A 21,442-nucleotide genomic window follows, 5' to 3' on the forward strand; every position below is an offset into this window, starting at 1 on the left:
TATATGTATAGATTTGATTGTTACAGAGGCAGTGTGAATAAGGGTCGGTGGATTTTAACATTATTGAATGTTTAGCCTTTTTACCATTTTGCTTTATCCGTCAGCTTGAGGAAACCACTTCACGCATTCGGTAAAAATTCCCGTTCAATAGTTTTTGCGTAAATTAAACACAAGCAAACATTCAAGTACCTACGTAAACACTTGTTGTTAACTTTGTAAAGTTTTACTTATAATTAATTAGAGGGGTGCTTGAACGAAGAAGAATGGAAGACACAGTAATTAGGTTGTCAAAGCTGGAATAAATTCTAAATTCAAGAAATAAATACCTTCATATTCATTCAGTTTACAAATAAATAAATAAGACTAGCAAATAAATTACCTTATACCGTCAAGAATAAATAATGATGAATAAGAAGACAAGTGCAGCATTCAATTTCACTATACACACAATGTTCAAAGTAATTTCATACTCTTTGCATCTCCCAACAAAAGTGATAAAAAGAGAATTTCAAAACATCGCCAAGTGAACTTGGAATGTTTAACCAACTGGATATGCCAAGAGCGCAAATCTCTATGCAAAAAAATCTCTCAATTCACACTCGGGGGACAAGAGAACGCAATGACACGTATAGGTATAGCCTGGCCAGCTCGTTAGTGGTGTCAAGTTAACGTGTGTAGGAGTGTTTGTAGGATTGTCCCTGGTCCTAGAATTACTCCCGCTGTCTCTGTCCCGCTCCTCGAGTGGACCATTGGAGTGTCTCTAACAAGCTGCGCAAGTTGTAGTAATAAATAGTTCACTAATGCATTTTAATCACATACTCATACGTCAGCATAAAGTCGATGCAGACGTGTACAGTTCAATACCACTGGCGGTCTAATACTTTTATCAGAAGGTAAGACAAGGCAAAGGCGTATCCAGTTTGTTAATTGCTCTGAGTCTCTGAACATCAGAGTATTGTACACGAAATAGAAAATTTTCAATTTGTATTTTCTCGTTTAATCTATTGCGGTCGCCGCTGTATTATACGTTTAAATTCCACTTCAGAAGATGAAAAATAAAATAAAACAAAAAGGTTCTGATATCTATTGTATTATCTAGACTTGTACAATAATATTGTGCTATTAATATTTAATGAAACCTTTGAATATTGTTTCTTCAAATATAAATAACTAAAGTATCTATTTATTTTAATCGTCTGATATTTATTTTCTTTCTAATTGGAAATATAAATAAAAGGCTCTAATAGATGAAATAGAATAGAATAGCTCGATCTGAAAATTATTAATAATATCGTCAATCAAATGCACATATCTACAAAATAAAATATTAATTACCGTCAGCGAAAACATCTGCTTTCCCAAACCTCAGCCATCAAAATCAGCTGCCATACATAAATTGGTCGTGAACAAAAAACTTGCACTCTCATCCACAACACGTCATACACAACGCAACCACATAATTGTACTTATTATTTCCACCTTGCAACATTTCCGCTCACTGTTTTTGCATGAGACGTGAAATTTCCATCAAAATAATAATAAAAGTCTTAAGAGTCACACTGCAAACTTTAAGTCGGCCGATAGTTTGGTTAAGCTCATAAGCCAATATAAAGATGAATGGTATTACGTACATTGCAAAGGTCATGTATTTAGCCAGTATCAAACTGAGTGAAAACTTTGATTGGAATCAAGATTTATAAATAAAAAAACTATCAGTTCAACTGTCGGCCCACTGTTTAGTCTGAAGTGTGCGGCTACTCTTAAGAGAGCGACGGTGCCTCGCAGTCACTTGCTGTAGCCTCTTGGTCCACAATTACATACACTTTCACTATTTGGGCACTCGAAGTAAAAATCTCTCGTTTTTACACCGTCTACTCACCTAAATTCGCGGCCGCCAGTCGCGAACGCCGACGGAAGATTTATCGATATTAAACGCACCAAATGTCAGCCGTACCTACTTATTTCCCCGGAGAATAAAACACGTGTAACTTAAAAATTACATTTATTTACACTGCTAAAATAACTGTTTAATATAAGTCGGTACAGGTTCTATCATTCACAGCTTATAATAATTTAGAACACGATATTAAAAAGTGTTACAGAGCAACAAGATTTCTATCCTACTACTCGACCCAAACTTAATATTTATTTATCCTTCAATAAAAAACCAATTGCGCTGTAAGTAATGAATAACCTAAACAAACATATCACAAATCAAATAAATAGATTGAGCAATAAAACTAAAGGTAACTATAGGATCGACCGTACGGTCGGACTCATATGAGAAAATATTCGGGGCCGACATAGGACCCGCATTTAGGGAAGTCGGGGGGCGCTTGAACGAAATCACTTTGTTCGCCTACTTTGAGAATAAAGTCTAGGCCTCTGGTCCAGTGAGAGGATCTTTCGTCTCTCATCATCCAGAAGCCAGGGTTATCAGCCTTAAAACGTAGTGCGACTGCTCCGTACTTCGGCACTACTATGGTGTCTTTTCGTACTGGGTCGACAAGGTTCTTGTCGAATAATGTGCCTTCTTCGTTCATCTTCTTGATGGTATCTCTGTCGTAACTCCTGCTGAGTTCCCGCATGCCGACCACGTAGAAGCTGTAGCCGTGAAGGTGGAATATGTGGTCGGATTCTCCACCTGCAATGAAAAGGGAAACTTTATAATCCGTGTATATTAACCGATATTGGTGAACGTAGGAAGAGAGTAAATGCATTAACAGTTAATTGGCATTCTATGCTGAACATAATTATGAGCAATATATGTGATTGACGTTTACAATGAACATAAAGTGGTTATGCCCTTTACTTTTACTTGTGAGTGCTATTACGACTAATTCTAAACTTTCTCTACTTATTATTGATTGATGCTTCTATCAATAATATTATGTTATGTATCTACTTAAGATAACCAAATGTCTTAATCAGATATTTTCTTAGTCAAATATTCATGTTTTCGTGTATTCAATATTTCCAGTGTGCTAGTTGTTCACTAATATTATTCAACTTATATAATGCGTATTGCTATAATTAAACTACAATCAACATTACATCACAATATAGTTTGCATAAAGTTAACCTAGAAGATTCTACGAAGCTTGGCCTAAAAACATTTTAAATGTAGGTAAGTAAATCGTTCTTCACTTGTTTTCCATTGATATAAAGAGTTTAATATACAATGTAAGTACATGGAATAAATGAAAGCTGACAATTGGATGTTCTTCTAATTAATAATGCAAAGAACCACTAAAATACGCCTTTCATATTATTTGAACATTTCGTGTCTTGTTCGAGACACATGTCTTTGTGATTTTAACAGTCGTTTCCCAGACGGCTGTGAATAAATCAAAGCCGCCCTGGTTCACACGTTTGTATAGACTCCAACGAAATACGAACAAATGTATAAATAAATATTTCACGTCTTTTGTGGTTGTTATTTTGAAGCTAGAAAGAAGTAATGCTTATTCTAACAAAGTATTCCGCTGTAAAGTTTTCTTCCTACTGACGGCCGTTCCAGAAAGGTATTTATTTGCTGAATCGCTTACATAGCTTAATTTTGTCAGTAGCCCCATACAAGCAATATCTAATTCCTATCTCTAGTAAGCAAAACAATATATAGATAAAATATTGGGAACGGCAGTTAGTTGAGGTCAGCATCCAGCTGAGCACCTAACTAACTAGGTAACAGAGTTAGCAGTTTTTAGATAGACATTTGTCTAACCGTAACGACTTCAAACTTTCAACCGAAATGTTTGAGTTTCATGAAAAGTAATTTCATCTGTAAACCAAACAAATCGTGGCTGTAGGAACTTCCCTTCTGGAAAGGCTTGCTCAGATTAGACAAACTTCACATCAGCCTAGCACATTTCACAGAATGTAGATGAGTACCAGTGTTTTACAAGGAGCGACTGCCTATCTGACCTCCTCAACCCAGTTACCCGGGCAACCCAACACCAACCAAGAAACAACTGCAATAAACATTCTGTCTATTTACTCGTGTTGTTACTAAGGTATCTTCTAGTCTTCCACCAGTAAACGAAACTGTTCTATAATAAACACAATTAAAAATCTTAATTAGGTTAATGAATTCAGTGAAACGTGACATCTTGGATATTTAATTAGATTACGCTGAGCCGACCTCGCCCATTCGGTTAACTTTATGTCCGGTATGGTTTAAATAATTATACGAGTTAACTAGCTAAATGATGTCCCCGACGAGATATAAAAGACAGTTAAATATAAGCTGGCGATGTGGAATGGCTTTTCCGTCAATGTGTTTCTGTGAATTAGTGAGACAAGACTGATTTAAAAATATGCATTTTTTCACGCTATTTCTTTAACTACAAAAAAAACCCTTAAACTTGTGAATGATGTTTGCAATTTATTGTTGTTGTTGTGTGTTTTATTAAAATTGCTGTAGCTTGTTTTATTTATAAAAGTCCAATTAATTGCAAGTATTCATGTTTTTTTCCATAGCATGAGGTATTGTTATGAAGTTCAAACGAATACCACTATAAGGCTGGTTCATTTTACAGAAAACCCTATAATTACAGCTCATGGTAGCAAAGTAGGCTCTTTACATAACAGATAAATACCACGGCTACTACTAACAACAGTTACTTTGGCCCGAAACTAAATATACCATGCAAAACCAACCGCAAAAAAGTGAAGTAAGTAGAAAAACTAGGGCACTTTTCACAGTTGCGAAACTAGTGACTGAATGACTGACTTTTATATAAACAAATTGTTTACACGTTTAGAAGAGACTTTATATTATGAGCAGTCATGGAAGTCAGAATCAAGCCGAGTTAGTTACATTAGGGTAGTTAAATACTTTTTTGTCCATCGGTTTTATTCGTTGTTTTGTGCCTGGCCGGACAACTATTTAAATATTGTTCTATGTAAAAAGAGTAAGCATTAGGTTTTGATATAAAAAATTGTCACTTCCGTAGCCGGTCCCTATAAGTTATACCAATTCGTAGGCCGGGTTAAGATCAATGAGCTACCCATATTTCATTTTATGGATATAACATTCGTTAAGAGGACTAAATATATTCTAGTAAATCCAGGAAAAACGCTAGATTATAACCAACACAATTTGCACGTAATATTTTCCTCTGCAGTAATAACAGCTATTAGATAAGTTCAAACAATTTTATAGCGTAACATAATAACGCTCAATTAAATCGAGAAAGTCTAGCCTTACAATCATCATTACTAATTCTCTTTGTAAACCTACCTCTCTGAAGGCATTATATATTGTATTGGAAATTAACCAACGTAGACCCGGCGTCTATTGATAGCAAGGCAGGATTTTTAGACGACTCAAAAGTTGAATTTCTTCATAAGTTTTAGCACTTTTAAGATATTTATATGTATTAAACAAAGGACTTTAAAAGGGTCCTCCGAGAACTTATCCTGTACCCTTATGAAAAGTATCCTATCTTCTTAGCCAGGGCTACCAATTTCCATAAGTCCTAAATTCATTTCAGCCGTTTCACGTGAAAGCGTAACAAAATAAACTAACAACGAATTCACTTTCGAATTTATAATATTACTTAGTAAAGATTCGACTCCGATAAATACCTTGCCGACCCGTGCCGTAAATTGGTGCCCGGTTTTACTTGAAAACAAAATTGTTGAATGATTGATTAAGATATTCTCCTAGAGTAATAACCCACACCGCAGACTAAACAGTCGGCCGACGGGTGCCCGATGGTAGGAAAAACTTTTTTTTTACTTAATTCAATCAATGTTTTTGTCGGTCTGATACCAGCTATATACCTGAGCATTGTTACTTGCGTACTTCCATTCATCTTCATACAGATTTATGAACTCCAACTAACTATCGGCCGACGAAAAGTTTTTAGTGTACGCTTACTCTAAGATATTCTCTTACCGTGATTGATATTGCTAGACTGACTGTTAGGTTTCCTATTCAGAAGTTGCAACTTCATTTACAATATTCTGTTACGTTTGCTGGGAAAACTAGATAGAATTGCGCAAGCAATTGTTTAGCTCGGCTATTATTTTGTTTGCGATCAAAACATCACACCTGTGCGATAGTAGAACCAGACAGTTGTAAAGACAATATTATTACTTATGTAATTTAGTCTGAGTATTCGCTAAGTACAGTTGAGGATTAATATTATAGAGCATTCTGTTTTTACTCACTCATTCAATTTTATTCAGAAAGCTTGGCGGCTCGTAACGGATAGCGTAAGTATTGATCATATTTTAAAATGTGCAGAATATTCATCTTTTATATCAAACTTTATACTTGTCATTAAAGACTCTTTATTTTAAGCTCCATTTTACTTGAATTTTCCGTATTCTGATTACAATAAAACTCGCTACACCATAAATCACCATGATAAATGACTCTGGTACTTGTGTTACACACATCGGCTGCATATCGAAACTCATGCAATGCTTATTAGGTCAGGTTAGGCTGCCATCAGGCTGGCTCGTGCTAGGTACGTAATTTATTTTTTCAACATAATAAAATAAAGTGAGTCTTATTGTCGTGTCCTAAAGTTTAACTTCAAATGGTGTGTCAGTTGATCCTAATTTGAATGATTTGATAAATTATAGTCGTGTAAGATAGCTCGGTCTAAACTAGCTATTACCCACCTATACTGAGGTATATACAATCTTACCTAAGAATATTTTGCACTATAAAATACAATATCATAAAGAACCTCAATCCAAAGTATGATAGGAAACATCTGACAATTTCAATCGCCATAGTTTTCATTGGATAGTTGCATAATAAATATTATGTACTTGTACTTGGTTGAAAGTTTCAGTAAAATAAATGACCAGCTTTCAAAGGGCGACCACAAGCGCAAATGTCATAGTACCATATTTAACCCCTGGGCTTGTTTCATTTTAAAAACATAAAAATTACGCCTTCAATGAATAGGTTAAAACATTTGCCAAGGACTATAAATAAGGCCGTAATGTTTCGACAAACGATTTTCAACACTCAAACTATTTGCCAATCTTTGTTCCTTCACTTAAGCCTTACTTACATAATTACCATAAGCGGTATTATGTTAAGGTTAATATTGACGTTTAAGCAAACTTAACACAAGTACCGTTTCTAACTTTCGGTGATGGAAAGTGGAAACTTTAGACACAAACTGCCTAATAAGGAAACTAAGTGTGTACCTTATGTACTCTTTGAAATATGTACGTAAGGCTTATAACTACGTAAATCCGTTGGTCTCGTAATTATGGGCTTAGAAGATTAGTGCGGAAAGCTTGCAACCTTCCGCGTTTCTGACTGTCTTATCATACTGAGACTTCAAAGAACATTTGTCTGCAAATACTGAGTAAGGTTTTTCGTTCAAATAAAAACTATTTCCTATATTCTATTCAGAGTACTGATAGCTTTCAATCGAGCTGCAAACATATCGAATCGGATTGAGATACGAGTTTCGATTGTTATCGAAACGCTCATGTGTCGCACGTCGGTTAGAAAATAAATCAAATAAATAGCAACCTACAGATATAACCACTGTCATTCTAGGCTTTGATAAAATATTAAAGACGTTATTACCAGAAATTGTGTATGATTTATTTAACAATACCTTCGGAACCTTTTTCAGCGCAAATCTTTGAAGGTAATTTTTCTTAGGCAATTTCTTGTGCCTAATGTTATTTTCATAACGTGGTATTGGAATATTATCAGAATTGGCACTTCTTTTACATCACTTTCTATTTATCTACATATGTTGTATGAAAACTTCAAAATTATATAAAATATACCTAACATATATAATATATATCCAAAAAATGTTCTGGCATTGGCATATATACTTATGGCAAAATAACACAGACGAGGTCGCAGTTGACCATACATGGTTATCAAAACGACATTGGCTGTCTCAAAATTGGATAGAAAAGAATCACTAACTTTGCAACTACTAGGTATAACCTGGCGTCCCTTTAGGTTTAAGGAAAGTATTTCTTATTTAGATCGACACTTTATGAAAGTACAGATAGTTCATGTAACGAGTAGATATCAACCAGCTTAGCAGTTACAGTCGATAAAGAAACACTACAAACAAATTAAATGTAAAGCCTAAAAGCCATAAAAACTTTCACAAGCTTATTTGCCGACCATTTCCTTACCACGATGTTATACAATTAAGTTGAAACGTTAAACTTTAATGTAGCAGTATAAAATGTCTGGTTGCAATTCTAGCTTTTAACGCGCCAGTCGTTTCAAACATGGCTTCTATGTGTTTTTGCTGTAACCATAGTTGTTCGACTGCAAGCCATAGATAATCGTGCTGTGGTTTGAGGTGCTCCCTACATAGATTCAATATAATTAGCCAATATAGATAATTGCTCAATATTACGATAAAAACCATACGTATCTAACTATATTGGGGTCGGCTTCCAGTCTAACCGGACCCAGCTGAGTACTAGTGCTTTACAAGGAGTGACTGCCTATCTGGCTTCCTCTAACCAGTTACCTGGGCCACCCCTAGGTGACACTGGTTGTCGTTTTTGACAGGTTAGTCCTTACCAACCTTTTTTTTTAAAGTATGCTAATAAAATATTGTTCGTTAAAAATCATTGCGTAATCTTTATTATTAAAACTATACGTAAATTTTGCACAATACTGCAATAGTGAGCAATTATATTGTGCGGTCTAAGGACCACCTTATAAATAACAGCAAAGTGTTATGTCATAAAATTACCCTGACATAAATGCGTAGCAGTAGGTAATGTAATCTAACTATTCACTCTTGTTACATTACTTAAGATTACATAGAATCTTTAAAGCAAGTTCTCAATTGCAATTTGAATAAGTGATTTCAGATAAACCTTTGTGGAAATGCCCAAAATGGTCGCAAAATAATGTAGTGGTCTAGTTTGTTATCTATTAAATGGGTAACTTGAAAGCAAAACATATCTGAATAGAAAGCGTGTTTTCTGCTATTAATATTAATTTCACTGATAAAAGGCTAAATCAGGCTGTGAACACATTTTTAGTACCTAATAGCTACTTTTGCATCAATACAGTTTCCAACGTTGGCAATATCACTAATAAATCATGTTCCATTAAACTGGGAGAGTACAAACTGTTATCCAATGCAGCCATTTACCTTATAATTCAATAATGGCATATTGGGTAGGCTGCTGATGTCCAAAATGGTTGGGACTTATTAGAACAGACTAATATGGATGGCTGTCTACTACTGTACACTGTGTCGAAATCATTCTCCCTACCTCAGAAGCATTTTACTTCACCATAACTAGTAGATTTTTCGCCTATTTTCTCCGAGCGGATCGTAAGGGAAGAAGACAAAATAATCGACAATTCAACGATGAACCTGAAATCATTTGACAGGTTTTTGGCTCTCGAAAATCCGCTGGTGTGAAATCGTGTTACTTATATATAAACAACTTAATAAGAAGAATAGCTATTAAAATAAATTACCTTGATCAAACATAACCAGTTCCACAGTAGACCCTAGAGGTACATTCTTGACATGCACACACTCGTCTCCATGGCCCGGCTCCTTGGGACAGAAGGCGTTGGCTCCCACATCATCACCCTGGGTCAGCAGCGGTGATGCTGGGTATGTGAAGCGATGCCCGTCTGTTTGGCCCCAACTCTCTGGAACAAGGCAGGTGAAGGTGAAGGTTTATCGAGTAAAAAGTGTCTTAAATTTTTGGGATATGTTTTATAATTTGTTTGGCAGTACAGAATACTTCGAAGAGTAACGAAAATCAGGTACATTTTATGCGAAAATCTCTGAAGGTCAATCGCATGTATCTTGTTACAATATTGAAAGGTCTTTATTTCAGAACAGTCTGTTTTTTTATTAAAAGCAGAAACCTTTTAAGCTACGCTTACAATGTGCGTTGAATTAAAAATAAAACTATAGGTATTTATTTGTGAAATGAATGGGAAAATATTTTAATATACACAAAAGTTTACAAATATTCATAAATCTTGTGTTTTCATGCAAAAAATCGGTAACTTTTTAACAAAATAATACGTTGGTATAAAAATATCCATTTATATAAGAGCCAAAACAATGTATAAAGAAAATTTCGTGAAAAATCGTATATACGTAATAATCTCAATTAAACCAACAAGGCTGGTTCCCAATACATCACAATCGAAGTAATTGGAGGCTACGGAAATTGGCTCCCATGTCATTTGGTATGATCATTGTAAGGGAGCTGAAATTGTGACCACAATACGCCGACTGCGGGATATCGGTTCTATTCCGTCCTGTAGTCTGACTGTGGTTTTGATTTGGGAAGTATTTTGCATTCCTTTTGATTATACAGTTACAGTCTAGGAGTTACTGTTACTGTTACAGCCTTTTTATCGTCCCACTGCTGGGCACAGGCCTCCTCTCACTCGGAGAAGGATTGAACGTTAATCAGTTTAGGAGTTATCGAAATTATTTGGCGACTTCGTGTACTTGATGTACTAGTCAGCTATGCCATTCGGAGGAAATGGTAACTTCACGCTAGTTAAAATGTACGAACAAACGGCTGGGAGGTGCAAAATTATTTGGGTAAAGACATACGAATGAGATTAGAGCTGTCATGCGTTTGTGATGTAAGGAGCACAGAAAACACAATGCACTTTAAAGAAGTTCTGCAGTCTGAACCTAAATAAGCTACTTACTATAAATTAAAAGCATTTAAAATATTGGCTGCAAAATACAACAACTTAATTTGCTTTAAATTAAGAATACTCAAAACAAAAATAATCCAACTACAAACTGATAACCAACTACAACTACAAAATGATATTTGTTTCCACAGCGAATTATTTCCACAACAACAATTATAAATGATGCAGTATCAGGGTGATTCCACAACCATACAATTATGCAACCGAGTAACAATGAGCGACGGTTTTAATTAACACACGTGAACAATTACATATTGCACACAAAAAAGGCGTGGTGGCCTAGTGGGTAAAGGACCAACCTCTCAAATATGAGGGCGCGGGTTCGATCCCAGGTCAGGCAAGTACCAATGCAACTTTTCTAAGTTTGTATGTACTTTCTAAGTATATCTTAGACACCATTGGCTGTGTTTCGGATGGCACGTTAAACTGTAGGTCCGGGCTGTCATTGAACATCCTTGGCAGTCGTTACGGGTAGTCAGAAGCCAGTAAGTCTGACACCAGTCTAACCAAGGGGTATCGGGTTGCCCGGGTAACTGGGTTGAGAAAGTCAGATAGGCAGTCGCTTCTTGTAAAGCACTGGTACTCAGCTGAATCCGGTTAGACTGGAAGCCGACCCCAACATGATTGGGAAAAAGGCTCGGAGGATGAGGATGAACAATTATTGCATATAGCTCAAAAACATTTATCTGTCTGCTTTACATCATGTGGAATTTCCAAAAAGCGGATAAAAAAGTCCTATTGCATCATAGTCTTCAAAATATAGAGACTATAAACGTATGTTTGTGATCTTTTTGTCCAAAAACTTAAAACTTATAAACACCTACAAAACATGGTTTTAAAAGAAGTACCAGCTTTAGTACTAGGTTTAAACTACCGTCCCGAAGAAAGTTCATGGACTAAACCTAGCACTAAAGCCGATACTTTTAAATACCACGTTATATAATAAAGTGTAGAATGAACAATATATTCATCGCATATTTTTTTGTCTATTATTCACGGGCAATCACCTTTTACGATAAATCTATTGAACCGATGCTCGTGTGAACTTCCTACGTGTTTCTAAAAATTACATGAACAAGGTAACCATGGAAACGCGTTTGGGAAACGCGACTATTATGAATGGTCGGACGTTTATTATTTTAGGAAATCACACGTACCCACTTCCTGGGTTCATTCTATTTTGGGTTATGTGGTATAAGGACATACGTAACAATAATATTTTTGTAGGCAGCCCCACAATCGTATGGAAATTGGAAAACTTTTAAGTCTGTTTTGCAATAACATGACTATGTTTTAGTAAATTTTATGATTTGCCTCAAATAAATATAACAGAAACAAAACAGACAAACATTCTTAATTGTTATTAGTTCCAAACATGGATACGCAAAAAGTTTCTCTATGGTTCCAAATTACGTTAGTCACAGTAAAATAATTGCATATTCGTTCGGCTTTCCGTCTTAAATACTTTAATATAAAAAGTACCAAGGTTATTTTACTAAACTTCATAAAATAGGTAAACTGGTTATTTTACCTACACGGGTGTGTATTTTTATAACAAAAAACATTACTAGGTAAGTACCTACATCTCCGTCCACATTTTTTGTTCAAGAACATTTGTTTGCGTCACTCGTCTTGAAAAAGAAAATAATGACAAATAATTTATTTAGCATACAGAGATACATGACCTCTGAAATATATAGTAAAAACTACATCTAAGCGTAAATAAACAAAAAATACCTATGTTGTTTGCAGATCTCATGGCAGCTAAGAAAAATTACGATATTTCACATTGTAAACTTCTTATACGTCTATAGATATAGTACATGATATAGTAAAGTATCGAAAGCTTCCATTTAATATTAACGACAGTGACCTCTCATAATAGCCCTGTGTCTCGTGAGCTCCGAGAAAGCGACAAGTCAATTAGAATATTCAAGTTCCGAGTATTGGCCGGTCTGCTCTCCGTGACGTTTAAAATGCATAGCATATGCTATAGTAGATATCTACTACTGCAAGTCAATAGAAGTACTGCTACGTCAATAGGATCCCAGGTATAATTCCTATCGGAGCTGCGGGATTGTTCGAAAGAGTTACCGCGGCCCTGGTACATATATGGCCTACGACGAAACACGACGGTTTTTAGCCAACGGACCCACAGCGGGAGAGGTCATTTGATGATTTTTGACGCCGATAAAAAAATCGGTTTTATTCCTAAGTCGGGCCAAAATGTATTTGTTTTTTTTAGAAACATTCGCAAAACAGCCCGAAGTCTGTAAGTTGGTGGTGTGACCCGTGCTTGGGCACGTTAAGCCAGTGTCCCTGACTGTTACTCAGTAGTAATGGTTAGAGAAATAATTCTGTTACTAAGGTTTGTTAGGTGATTAAAGCCTGCAGCTCAGTTGATAATAAGAAGTATTGCATTTTATTATGCATCCAAATAAGTTCCAGCCTTACTTATAAAAATCTCTAATCATCTTCTAGGCAACATTTTAACTTTAAGTCTTAAGTAGTGATTAAATATTAGTTAAGACATGCTTAAGCAACGTTTAGAAGTAAGAATTTTCTTATACAGCCATTAAGTATTACTTATTATTTAATTCACGTTTATAAGTAAGGCTGTTCTCATCATTGGAGGCCCCGCAAAATGCAGAATACACTTGGCATAGTTAGAAGCTAGTCATATCTGATCGGTGTAATAAAATTCAGTTTTATTTTATGACATCAAATTATATAATCGCCTCACGTGTTATTATTAATAGAGGTGATGGAAAAAATCCAATAGAATTTTACTTGACCCACTTATAGCCACCGGCAGTTTATTGTGATAGCAAAATGGTAGATTAATAATTACATATAAAGAAAAACAGTCTATTTAAATACTCTTAGATAAATTCGAACAAAACTATCAATACAATATATCGATTAAAAAAATTTGTAACTTGATGACGATAACTTCTAGACCATAAATAGGAAAAACTTAGCTGAATACACAATTTTCGACTAAAGTCTTATTTATATAGCCTATATTTGTGTCCTAAATCCTAAATGATGAATCCTAAAAACATTTGACGCCTAAAAAAAAACAAATGACCATCGCAAGTGAAAGAGTAACTTTCATTTGAGTCTTGTAAAATTAAAACAACATCCTATTGTTGAAATGAGTATTTTTGCAGCTGTTGTATTGTGTTACTTGCTATATACAATCAAACGTGCACTTAAAGCATACAATATTTGACACTTTTGACGTACATTAACAAAACTACTTGAAGTATAAGTATAACATAACTTAAGAAGTCTTAAGTATGCTGGCATTAAGTGCTTGTAAACGTCAACACTAATCAACGTTACATTACACGCATGTGTGAGTGATTGTCTAAGGTTGCGCATACACAGACCGTTCATCCAGTGAGCTTGGACGACGCAATCATTCACGGCGTATCATTTGCGGTTTACGCGCACGCTGTAACGACCGTTGATTACTTCACTTTCTTCATGAACACCGTGTCATGACGCTATTATATGTAAAATTACTTTATTTTTGTTGTAAAACATTTAAAACCGAAAACTAGAAAGTCAATAATGACTTTGAATGGGTAGCTTTACTTCGATTTGCTTTGTTTAAAACCATTTTGAAACTTGGATAATTCTATTTTCAAATATATTTTATAAACGCGTTGACAGTCCATTCAACCAGTATCTCGTTCGTCTCGTTGTAAATTCGAAACCTATCATAGATAATAACACAAAATTCAAATAGTTCTTACTTCTACTAACTGGGAACATTAAGCAGACTGACAGTCGGTCAGATTTAATGATTGATGGATAGTAATCCATCATTAGATACGCTTCCAGATGACCCGAGTTCGAAATACGAAAGAACCAATTCAAATACGAATTTTCACATGAGCTTATTTATCTGGTGTTACTGCAAACAAAACTAGTTAAGTTAATTATTATTAGTGAAACCTAATTTGCATATTTTATTATAAAAATGACGCATGCTATTGATTAATTACTTCATCTAAAAGAAAGTTGTTTTAGTTACATTATTTATAACGCGAAAACAGACAGCTTAGAAGTTATTCACTAGGAACCCACCAGAAACCGTTGGGGGTAGCTAGTGATAATTATTTGTAGTATAAACATCTGCAGCGAACCGAATTTTCTTTTCAGTTCTTTGAAATAAAAACGATTGCTTATGATTTGGTGAAAGGCTTAACACAAATGCTCAATCAACTTGGCTATGTATATCCATTTTACCTTGAATTCTTTGTGTGTAGAACAATAACGATTGCTACCAACCATGCAAAGCAATTTTGAAATCACATAAAACTAAATTATTTTCTTATGTTACATTTGCGAAAGAAATGCGTGACTAACGAGGTTATTACATGGTTATTATGTACCTACAAATTAAGTACCATCTAAAATATTTATTTATAAAAAAATATTATATACACATCATCAATTCATCATCTCCCGAGCCTTTTCAGAACTATGATAGGGTCAGCTTCCAGTTTCTAACCGGACGCAGCTAGTACCAGTGTTTTACAAGGAGCGACTGCCTATCTGACCTTCTCAACCCATTTATCCAGGCAACTTCCATTTGGCAAGACTGGTGTCAGACTTACTGGCTTCTGACTACCCGTAACGATTGCCAAGGATGTTAAATGACAGCCGGGACTCAACTTTATCGTGACTTCTGAAATACGGGAGAACTCGACATCTATATATGCTTAGCTGAAGCAGATAAGAAAAAAATACATATTCTAAAAACAAATAATAATTTAAGTGTTACGATTAGATGCAATATTTTGAAACCAGTGACCTGACCCACTAACATATTGAGTTGCCTAAGCAGTGTTATGTAACACAAAATGCTCATAACTCTAGACGAGACGAGTGTGTTTTAAACGCAGTAAGAGGTCAGTTAACTTTGCTTTACAAAACTATAATCTAATATTATAAAGACGAAGAGTTCGCGTGTATCAGAAACTCCCCATTTGATAAAAATGTTTCATTATTCGATAAGTAGCCCGTTTATGTCCTACAGAACGCGACTGGAACCATATGCGGAAGTAAGTGTAGCACTGTGCTATGTATAAAAATTATATTTTCATAGTTTACCTATCTGAATGTAGATTCTTTTATGTATAAAAATTACGTCGCTTAATACCTACTTTAATGACAGCAAAAGAAAGAATTTTAGTAGAAAAAGTTACATTTAGGTGTACCTACCTCTCAAAGCCCATGGAAAATAGCTCATTTATTTCAATGTTTTTACTTCGTCCCCGTCATAATAAGGAAAATAAAAGTAAGAACATCAGAACCCTTTCGAGTCTGTGTTATATTTCGACATGTAAGTGCCGACGAAAATGAAAACCAAACGACCTTGGTGGTTGACCCACAAGTATATTGGATGACCAAACATACGCGTTGATGTTCCCTGAGTAAACATGCGATAAACCATTTAAAATATACTTTTTTTTTTAAGTAGGTATGTACCAATACACTTAACTCTGTCAATAGTATGTAATTTTCTTCTCATCAATGTTATTTGTTTCGTTAGATAAGTTGAAGCTAAATCGCAATACATTTTTTTCAGAAAATAGATATATTTTTTTATTATGTACACCAATTTATATTTAAAAAATATGTATAAAAAAGTTTATTAGACACAAGGGGCCTTACTACAAAAAACTTTAAACCCTGTTTTACACTTGTCTAATAAAATTTTGGCTGCAAAATGAACCATATGTCAACGTCATAATTAGTTTTTTTTTAGACAAGGCATAAACTGACGTTTAAAAGTTTTTGTGGTAAGACGGAAGGAGTCTTATCGCTAAAAGCGATCTCTTAGAGTCAGCCTTTCGATGAAGAAGATGCTGTGTATAAATAGTACTTTTCCAAAAAAAAAAAAAAAATATATGTTCCTACATAAGAGTAAGTCTTTAAATAAAATATCTAAAACGAATAAAAAAAATCTCGTACCTACATTGTAGGAATCTTTTTACTCCTACACTTTTTATTTAACCCACTCGACCAAAAACGAACTATCTCTTAAAATAGCTATATAGCTAGCTAGTAGCTAAAATATACAGTGTTACAATAAAATTGAATAACGATGTTGAATATTTTCACTTTTTAATCAAATATTTGAATATTTTAGCACATTTTTTTGCCCAATCGCTGATATACTCGAGACACAATTGCTTTTCTATTGTTTTATAACTAGCGGCATAAAAGCAGTTAAGACGGCTATTAGGAATTTATTCAACAGATTACTTGCCAAAACTAAAGCTCTCAATCCATTATTGATCTCAACTTGGATAACTAATTAACTATAATTAAACGTTCGATGTGTTTACACCTACGTTTTAAGTAATGAAGAAATCTTCAAAAAGTTTTTGCTACACAATGAGGTAAAAATAAAGGCTAAAACAGTATTACGTCACAGATATTTACAAAAATTATGAAGACAAATGGATCTCCTAAAATAAACATTATTATTTCTTGAGGTCGAGTTACAATTTATGTAATAACTGGGTCAGTGGTAAAAGTGGAATAGTATAATCCATACTTCCATCCAAATAATTATTATAAAGGCGAAAGTGACTGTTTCGTCTCACGTCACGGATTAACTGCTGAACCGAATTTCATCAAAATAATATATACGAGCTTAAGATGATTTTTATTTTTAACATGATACTTAATGTACTGTACTACCTATTTGTTGTTGTTATAAAGTTTCTAAATTAATAATATCGTGGCATTAAAAAGTAGATTTAAACTAAGTAGGTATATACGGTTGCTAATTCCGGACAATTAATTAATCAAACTGTTAATTAGATCATTGACCTGTATAATTTGAATAGCTGTTGAAAAGTCTGTGTGAAAATTTTAGTTGCATTGTAAAATCATTGACGTCATTATGCACCTCGTATGAAAAGACTAGGCAGTAGATCTGCTTTAAAACTCGCTACCATGCGATGGTGTTTAAAAACTAAATTGTTATATAATTTATCTATAGCCAGCCACAAACTATAGAACCAAAACTTTCAGCCATCTAAAACTCGTTAGCGCACTTGACCATAAGAGATTTAAAAAACTTCGTACGCGCCACTTATGACCAGATAATTTAATACAAAAGAAAGTTTGTAACAATATACAATTACAATACTCACCGACTCGTTTCGCCGAAATTTGCCTTGTCGAATAATTAAAAGGCACATAAATTATGTTGTCAAGATTATCCACGAGATCAGCTGGCAGTTTGGTGGATGCGTGGAGCTCGTTCAAACATATCACATTGTCAGATTCACAACGATCACTAGACACTGTCGTTAACTCACGGTACACTTCTGCATTAACTGTGTCGTCATCTTTATGCAGCACTTTTTGCTCCTTGTTATCGTATACTAAATTGGCTACACCTTCCAAGTTGTCTTGGCAACTCTTTACAGCGGCTACTCTGATTTTGTACTCGCCGGGTGCTCTCTTAGCTTCCAAAATAAAATCAACTCGCTCCCCTCGGCCTAAACCAATGGAATTCACACGTTCCGGCTGAATCGGGTGCCCGTCCAAAGTAATCACTTCCAGAACATGATGATCAATTGAAAATGTAATAGGACAGCTTTTTGATCCACCTCCGTAAGCCAAACGGAACCTATATCGCTTTCCATATTCCACATCGAATGAAGACTGTGGCGAGTCTGGGGATTCGGATGATTTTCCTCTTCCATTTATGAGTAGTGATTCGGCGTTCGGGATGCGCGATATGACACCGGCTAAGGGTCCCATTGAATGGCCCCATTCTGACACGTAGATTGTGTGTTCACTTGCGTCCACATCATATAATTTCTTAAGAGGGTCGAGACGTGGAGACTGGCGCACAACGAAGGCTCCCGCGAGACCGTCTGCGGCATCAGCAGCGGAGTGTGCGTGATACATGTGCGTGCCAACAGCTGACGCACGGAATTTGTACTGGAATGTTGTGTAGGCAGGCTGGGGGCACTGGGTCAACATGGGAGCTCCGTCCATGAAAGGAGTCTCCTTCTGTGGTTGACCGCGCCAGTGGATAGACAGCGCGTGAGCTGGAGCTCGATGCACCACGTCTACGACTAGGATGTCGTTCTCGCAGACGTGCAGGGTGGGTGCCGGCAGTGCCCTGTTGGCCACCAGGACTCCTCGCTCCCGACCGTCCGCAGATATGCATGTTGCTGGACAATCGCCCCCATCCTTCTCTGTGCAACTGCCGCAAGATCTAGTATAGAACAAAGTGCATATTTTTAGAATAGAAACGATTAATGTTTAGAAGTGAAACATGTTTTACAATGAATTAGCATTTTTGAAAGTTTCTCGCTCAAATAACTGCGAAACTTAAAATAAATTGCATATAAAAAACTGCGTTACATTTGGTTGTTAAAAATATGACTTACTTGCTAAGCGTTTTGTAGACCTCGATGACTAGTTTCACGCGGCATATCATTGGCCAATCCAACTCGTGACATTCTCGGTCACAATTTTCGAAATATTCCTCTGTAAACAATAGTAATCAATCAACACAATACATAAGCAGTCAACTAATTATACATAGTATGTCGATAAGTATTTCAAAATAATCATCAAGCGTTGCAAAATAAGTAGGTAGTAACTTCATTCATTGAAGTTTATTTCCTTGTAAACTCGTCTTCGATCGATTCCGCGAAGTTAGTAAAAGGTGATCGATTGCACTATCTTTTATGTGTCTGCAGACGTTAGTTACTTCCTAATGCTTATAACTTTAAATAATACTCGCCTTCGACAGGTTCTGGTAATTTAACTTTAAACATTGGTTTAACTAATTTAAGCAGAGATTAATATATGTTTTGTTTTAATTAGACATTAACACATGTCGTAGGTATCTAGCTACTGTTTACTTTGCGACACTTAATTAGCATACCTACCAATATTACTCGTCCATGATAAAAAACTTAAAAACAAAAATTACCTGGCATCGGCGTATAATGCACCACAACAATAACTCCGGCTAGTATTACAGTTAACACTAATATCCTCTGCAAGGACATAAGCATGTAATTTGGCTTCACCAACAACACTTCGCGCACTTGAGTCGCCTCCTTTTCCGACTCCATGGTTAATGAGAAAAAAACAACTTATTTAACTATGCGCCAATCCGAGCTTACATGATTAATTTTAAAAGTTGTGTTCGTAGTTTGAAAGTGAGAGGTACAACGTTCGCGGGCACGCGAGTCGACCACAAAGTGGCGACTGGTATGGTCTTGGGCCGTCGCCTCTGATTGTTGCAACACCGTGCACCGCCAAGTTTTGCCGCATTGCAAGAGGTTCGATTGGACCGCCAATTCGGAAGTAAATTGACGGGCACCAGAATGAACTCTCTCTGCAAGTTACGCAATTTTATATTGTGCAACCGTTATATTAATTTCCACCATGCCGCCACTTACAGTCGAGTTACGTGTTACACGGCTCAACGCAATAGGAGCGTACATAATTGTTAATTAAATGCAAATATCGAGCCGTTCATTGTTTTAATTACTTAACACTATTCATTACATATCGATTAATAATATATTGACAATTCAATCAGTGGCAATAGACAATTGAGAAAAGACATCTAATTAAATAAAATAAAAAAACGAGTACCTAGCTAACTAAAAAAGTGCTTCTTTTGAAATTGCAGCACAGACTTTAATTTAGTACATCTTTAGAACAAGCATCCTAAACTGATTTACAAATTACAGCCAACTTTGATTTATGTAATGTAGATAGATACGTAGATATATAGATTAGCGTGCAACTAAGGCTGTTTGTAATAACTTAATGATATCATTACCTACGTGCTAATGACGAACTGTTACGCTTGTCGGCTAACATCACGTCAGATCTCCTTGTAACAAGTAAAATGAACAGTAGGTAACTCATACACAGATGTGTTAGAAACATGTTACCACGACGTCGCACCAAAATGTTGGTCAGCAGATCTATAATAGTAGCCTAAGGACAATTTTTTTCCCACAACAACATTAAGGTCCATTTTCTTAAGAAAACGTTTATAAAATTCATAAAAAACGTTTGTTTTAAGAAAACTGCCAAAGCTTAACCGAGATTTACAAAAGATTTGACGGCTACGCGTATGGTAAGAAGTCACAAATTCTCTATATAAACCTAATCCACGCGCAAATGCAAGTAAGTGTTAGTACAAGCGCTCATGTACGAGCCTACGAGCCTAGGTACATGCGGTTTTGTACAAGTGTTTATATACGGTCAACGTCAAAAGGAGCTGAACAAATTATTTTTTTCAAAAGTACCTAACAATGTAAAGGATTATAATTTCAGAAATAAGTTATCAGCGCCACGGTGTTTAGCAGTTTTGAAAAAGAATTATTCAGCTATCTTTCAAGCCGACTGCACTAGCACTTGTATGCAAACACTTATATACTGTACTAGCGCTGATTTACTAGCGTTTATATACAAACAAGTACTATTTTTCTAACCGCAACTTTCAGGACCTTTAGGCTGGAGACAGTGCTCAGCCGACGGTCGGTGCTGACCTTACGTCCAGACCGAATCACATACCAAATCACGCGCGTACCGTCAGCGTAGCTGTGCTCGGCTCGTTCATACTTGACCGACGGTTAGCGCTGACCATCGGTCGAGCACTGTTTCCAGCCTTAGAACCAACCTCATTTGGTTACGAGGCAACAAGACGGGTGCTACCTCGACTTGGAGTTTGTGGCTAAGTAC

At 35.7% G+C, this 21,442-nt stretch overlaps 1 protein-coding gene across 1 annotated transcript; it reads right to left on the reverse strand.

Annotated features, from left to right (window-relative positions):
* Window positions 1-1,985: 1,985 nt before the first annotated feature.
* LOC110372581 (uncharacterized) lies at window positions 1,986-20,146 on the reverse strand. The gene is made up of 5 exons (XM_021329391.3): window positions 19,668-20,146; window positions 19,117-19,216; window positions 17,863-18,941; window positions 9,461-9,640; window positions 1,986-2,644 (listed from the first exon to the last, which is right to left on the reverse strand). The coding sequence occupies exons 1-5, from the start codon at window positions 19,810-19,812 to the stop codon at window positions 2,277-2,279; spliced, it is 1,872 nt and encodes a 623-aa protein (XP_021185066.3). The 5' UTR covers window positions 19,813-20,146; the 3' UTR covers window positions 1,986-2,276.
* Between the last annotated feature and the right edge of the window lie 1,296 nt (window positions 20,147-21,442).

This window comes from Helicoverpa armigera, chromosome 9 (genome assembly GCF_030705265.1).
Source record: "Helicoverpa armigera isolate CAAS_96S chromosome 9, ASM3070526v1, whole genome shotgun sequence".
NCBI lineage: Eukaryota > Metazoa > Arthropoda > Insecta > Lepidoptera > Noctuidae > Helicoverpa > Helicoverpa armigera.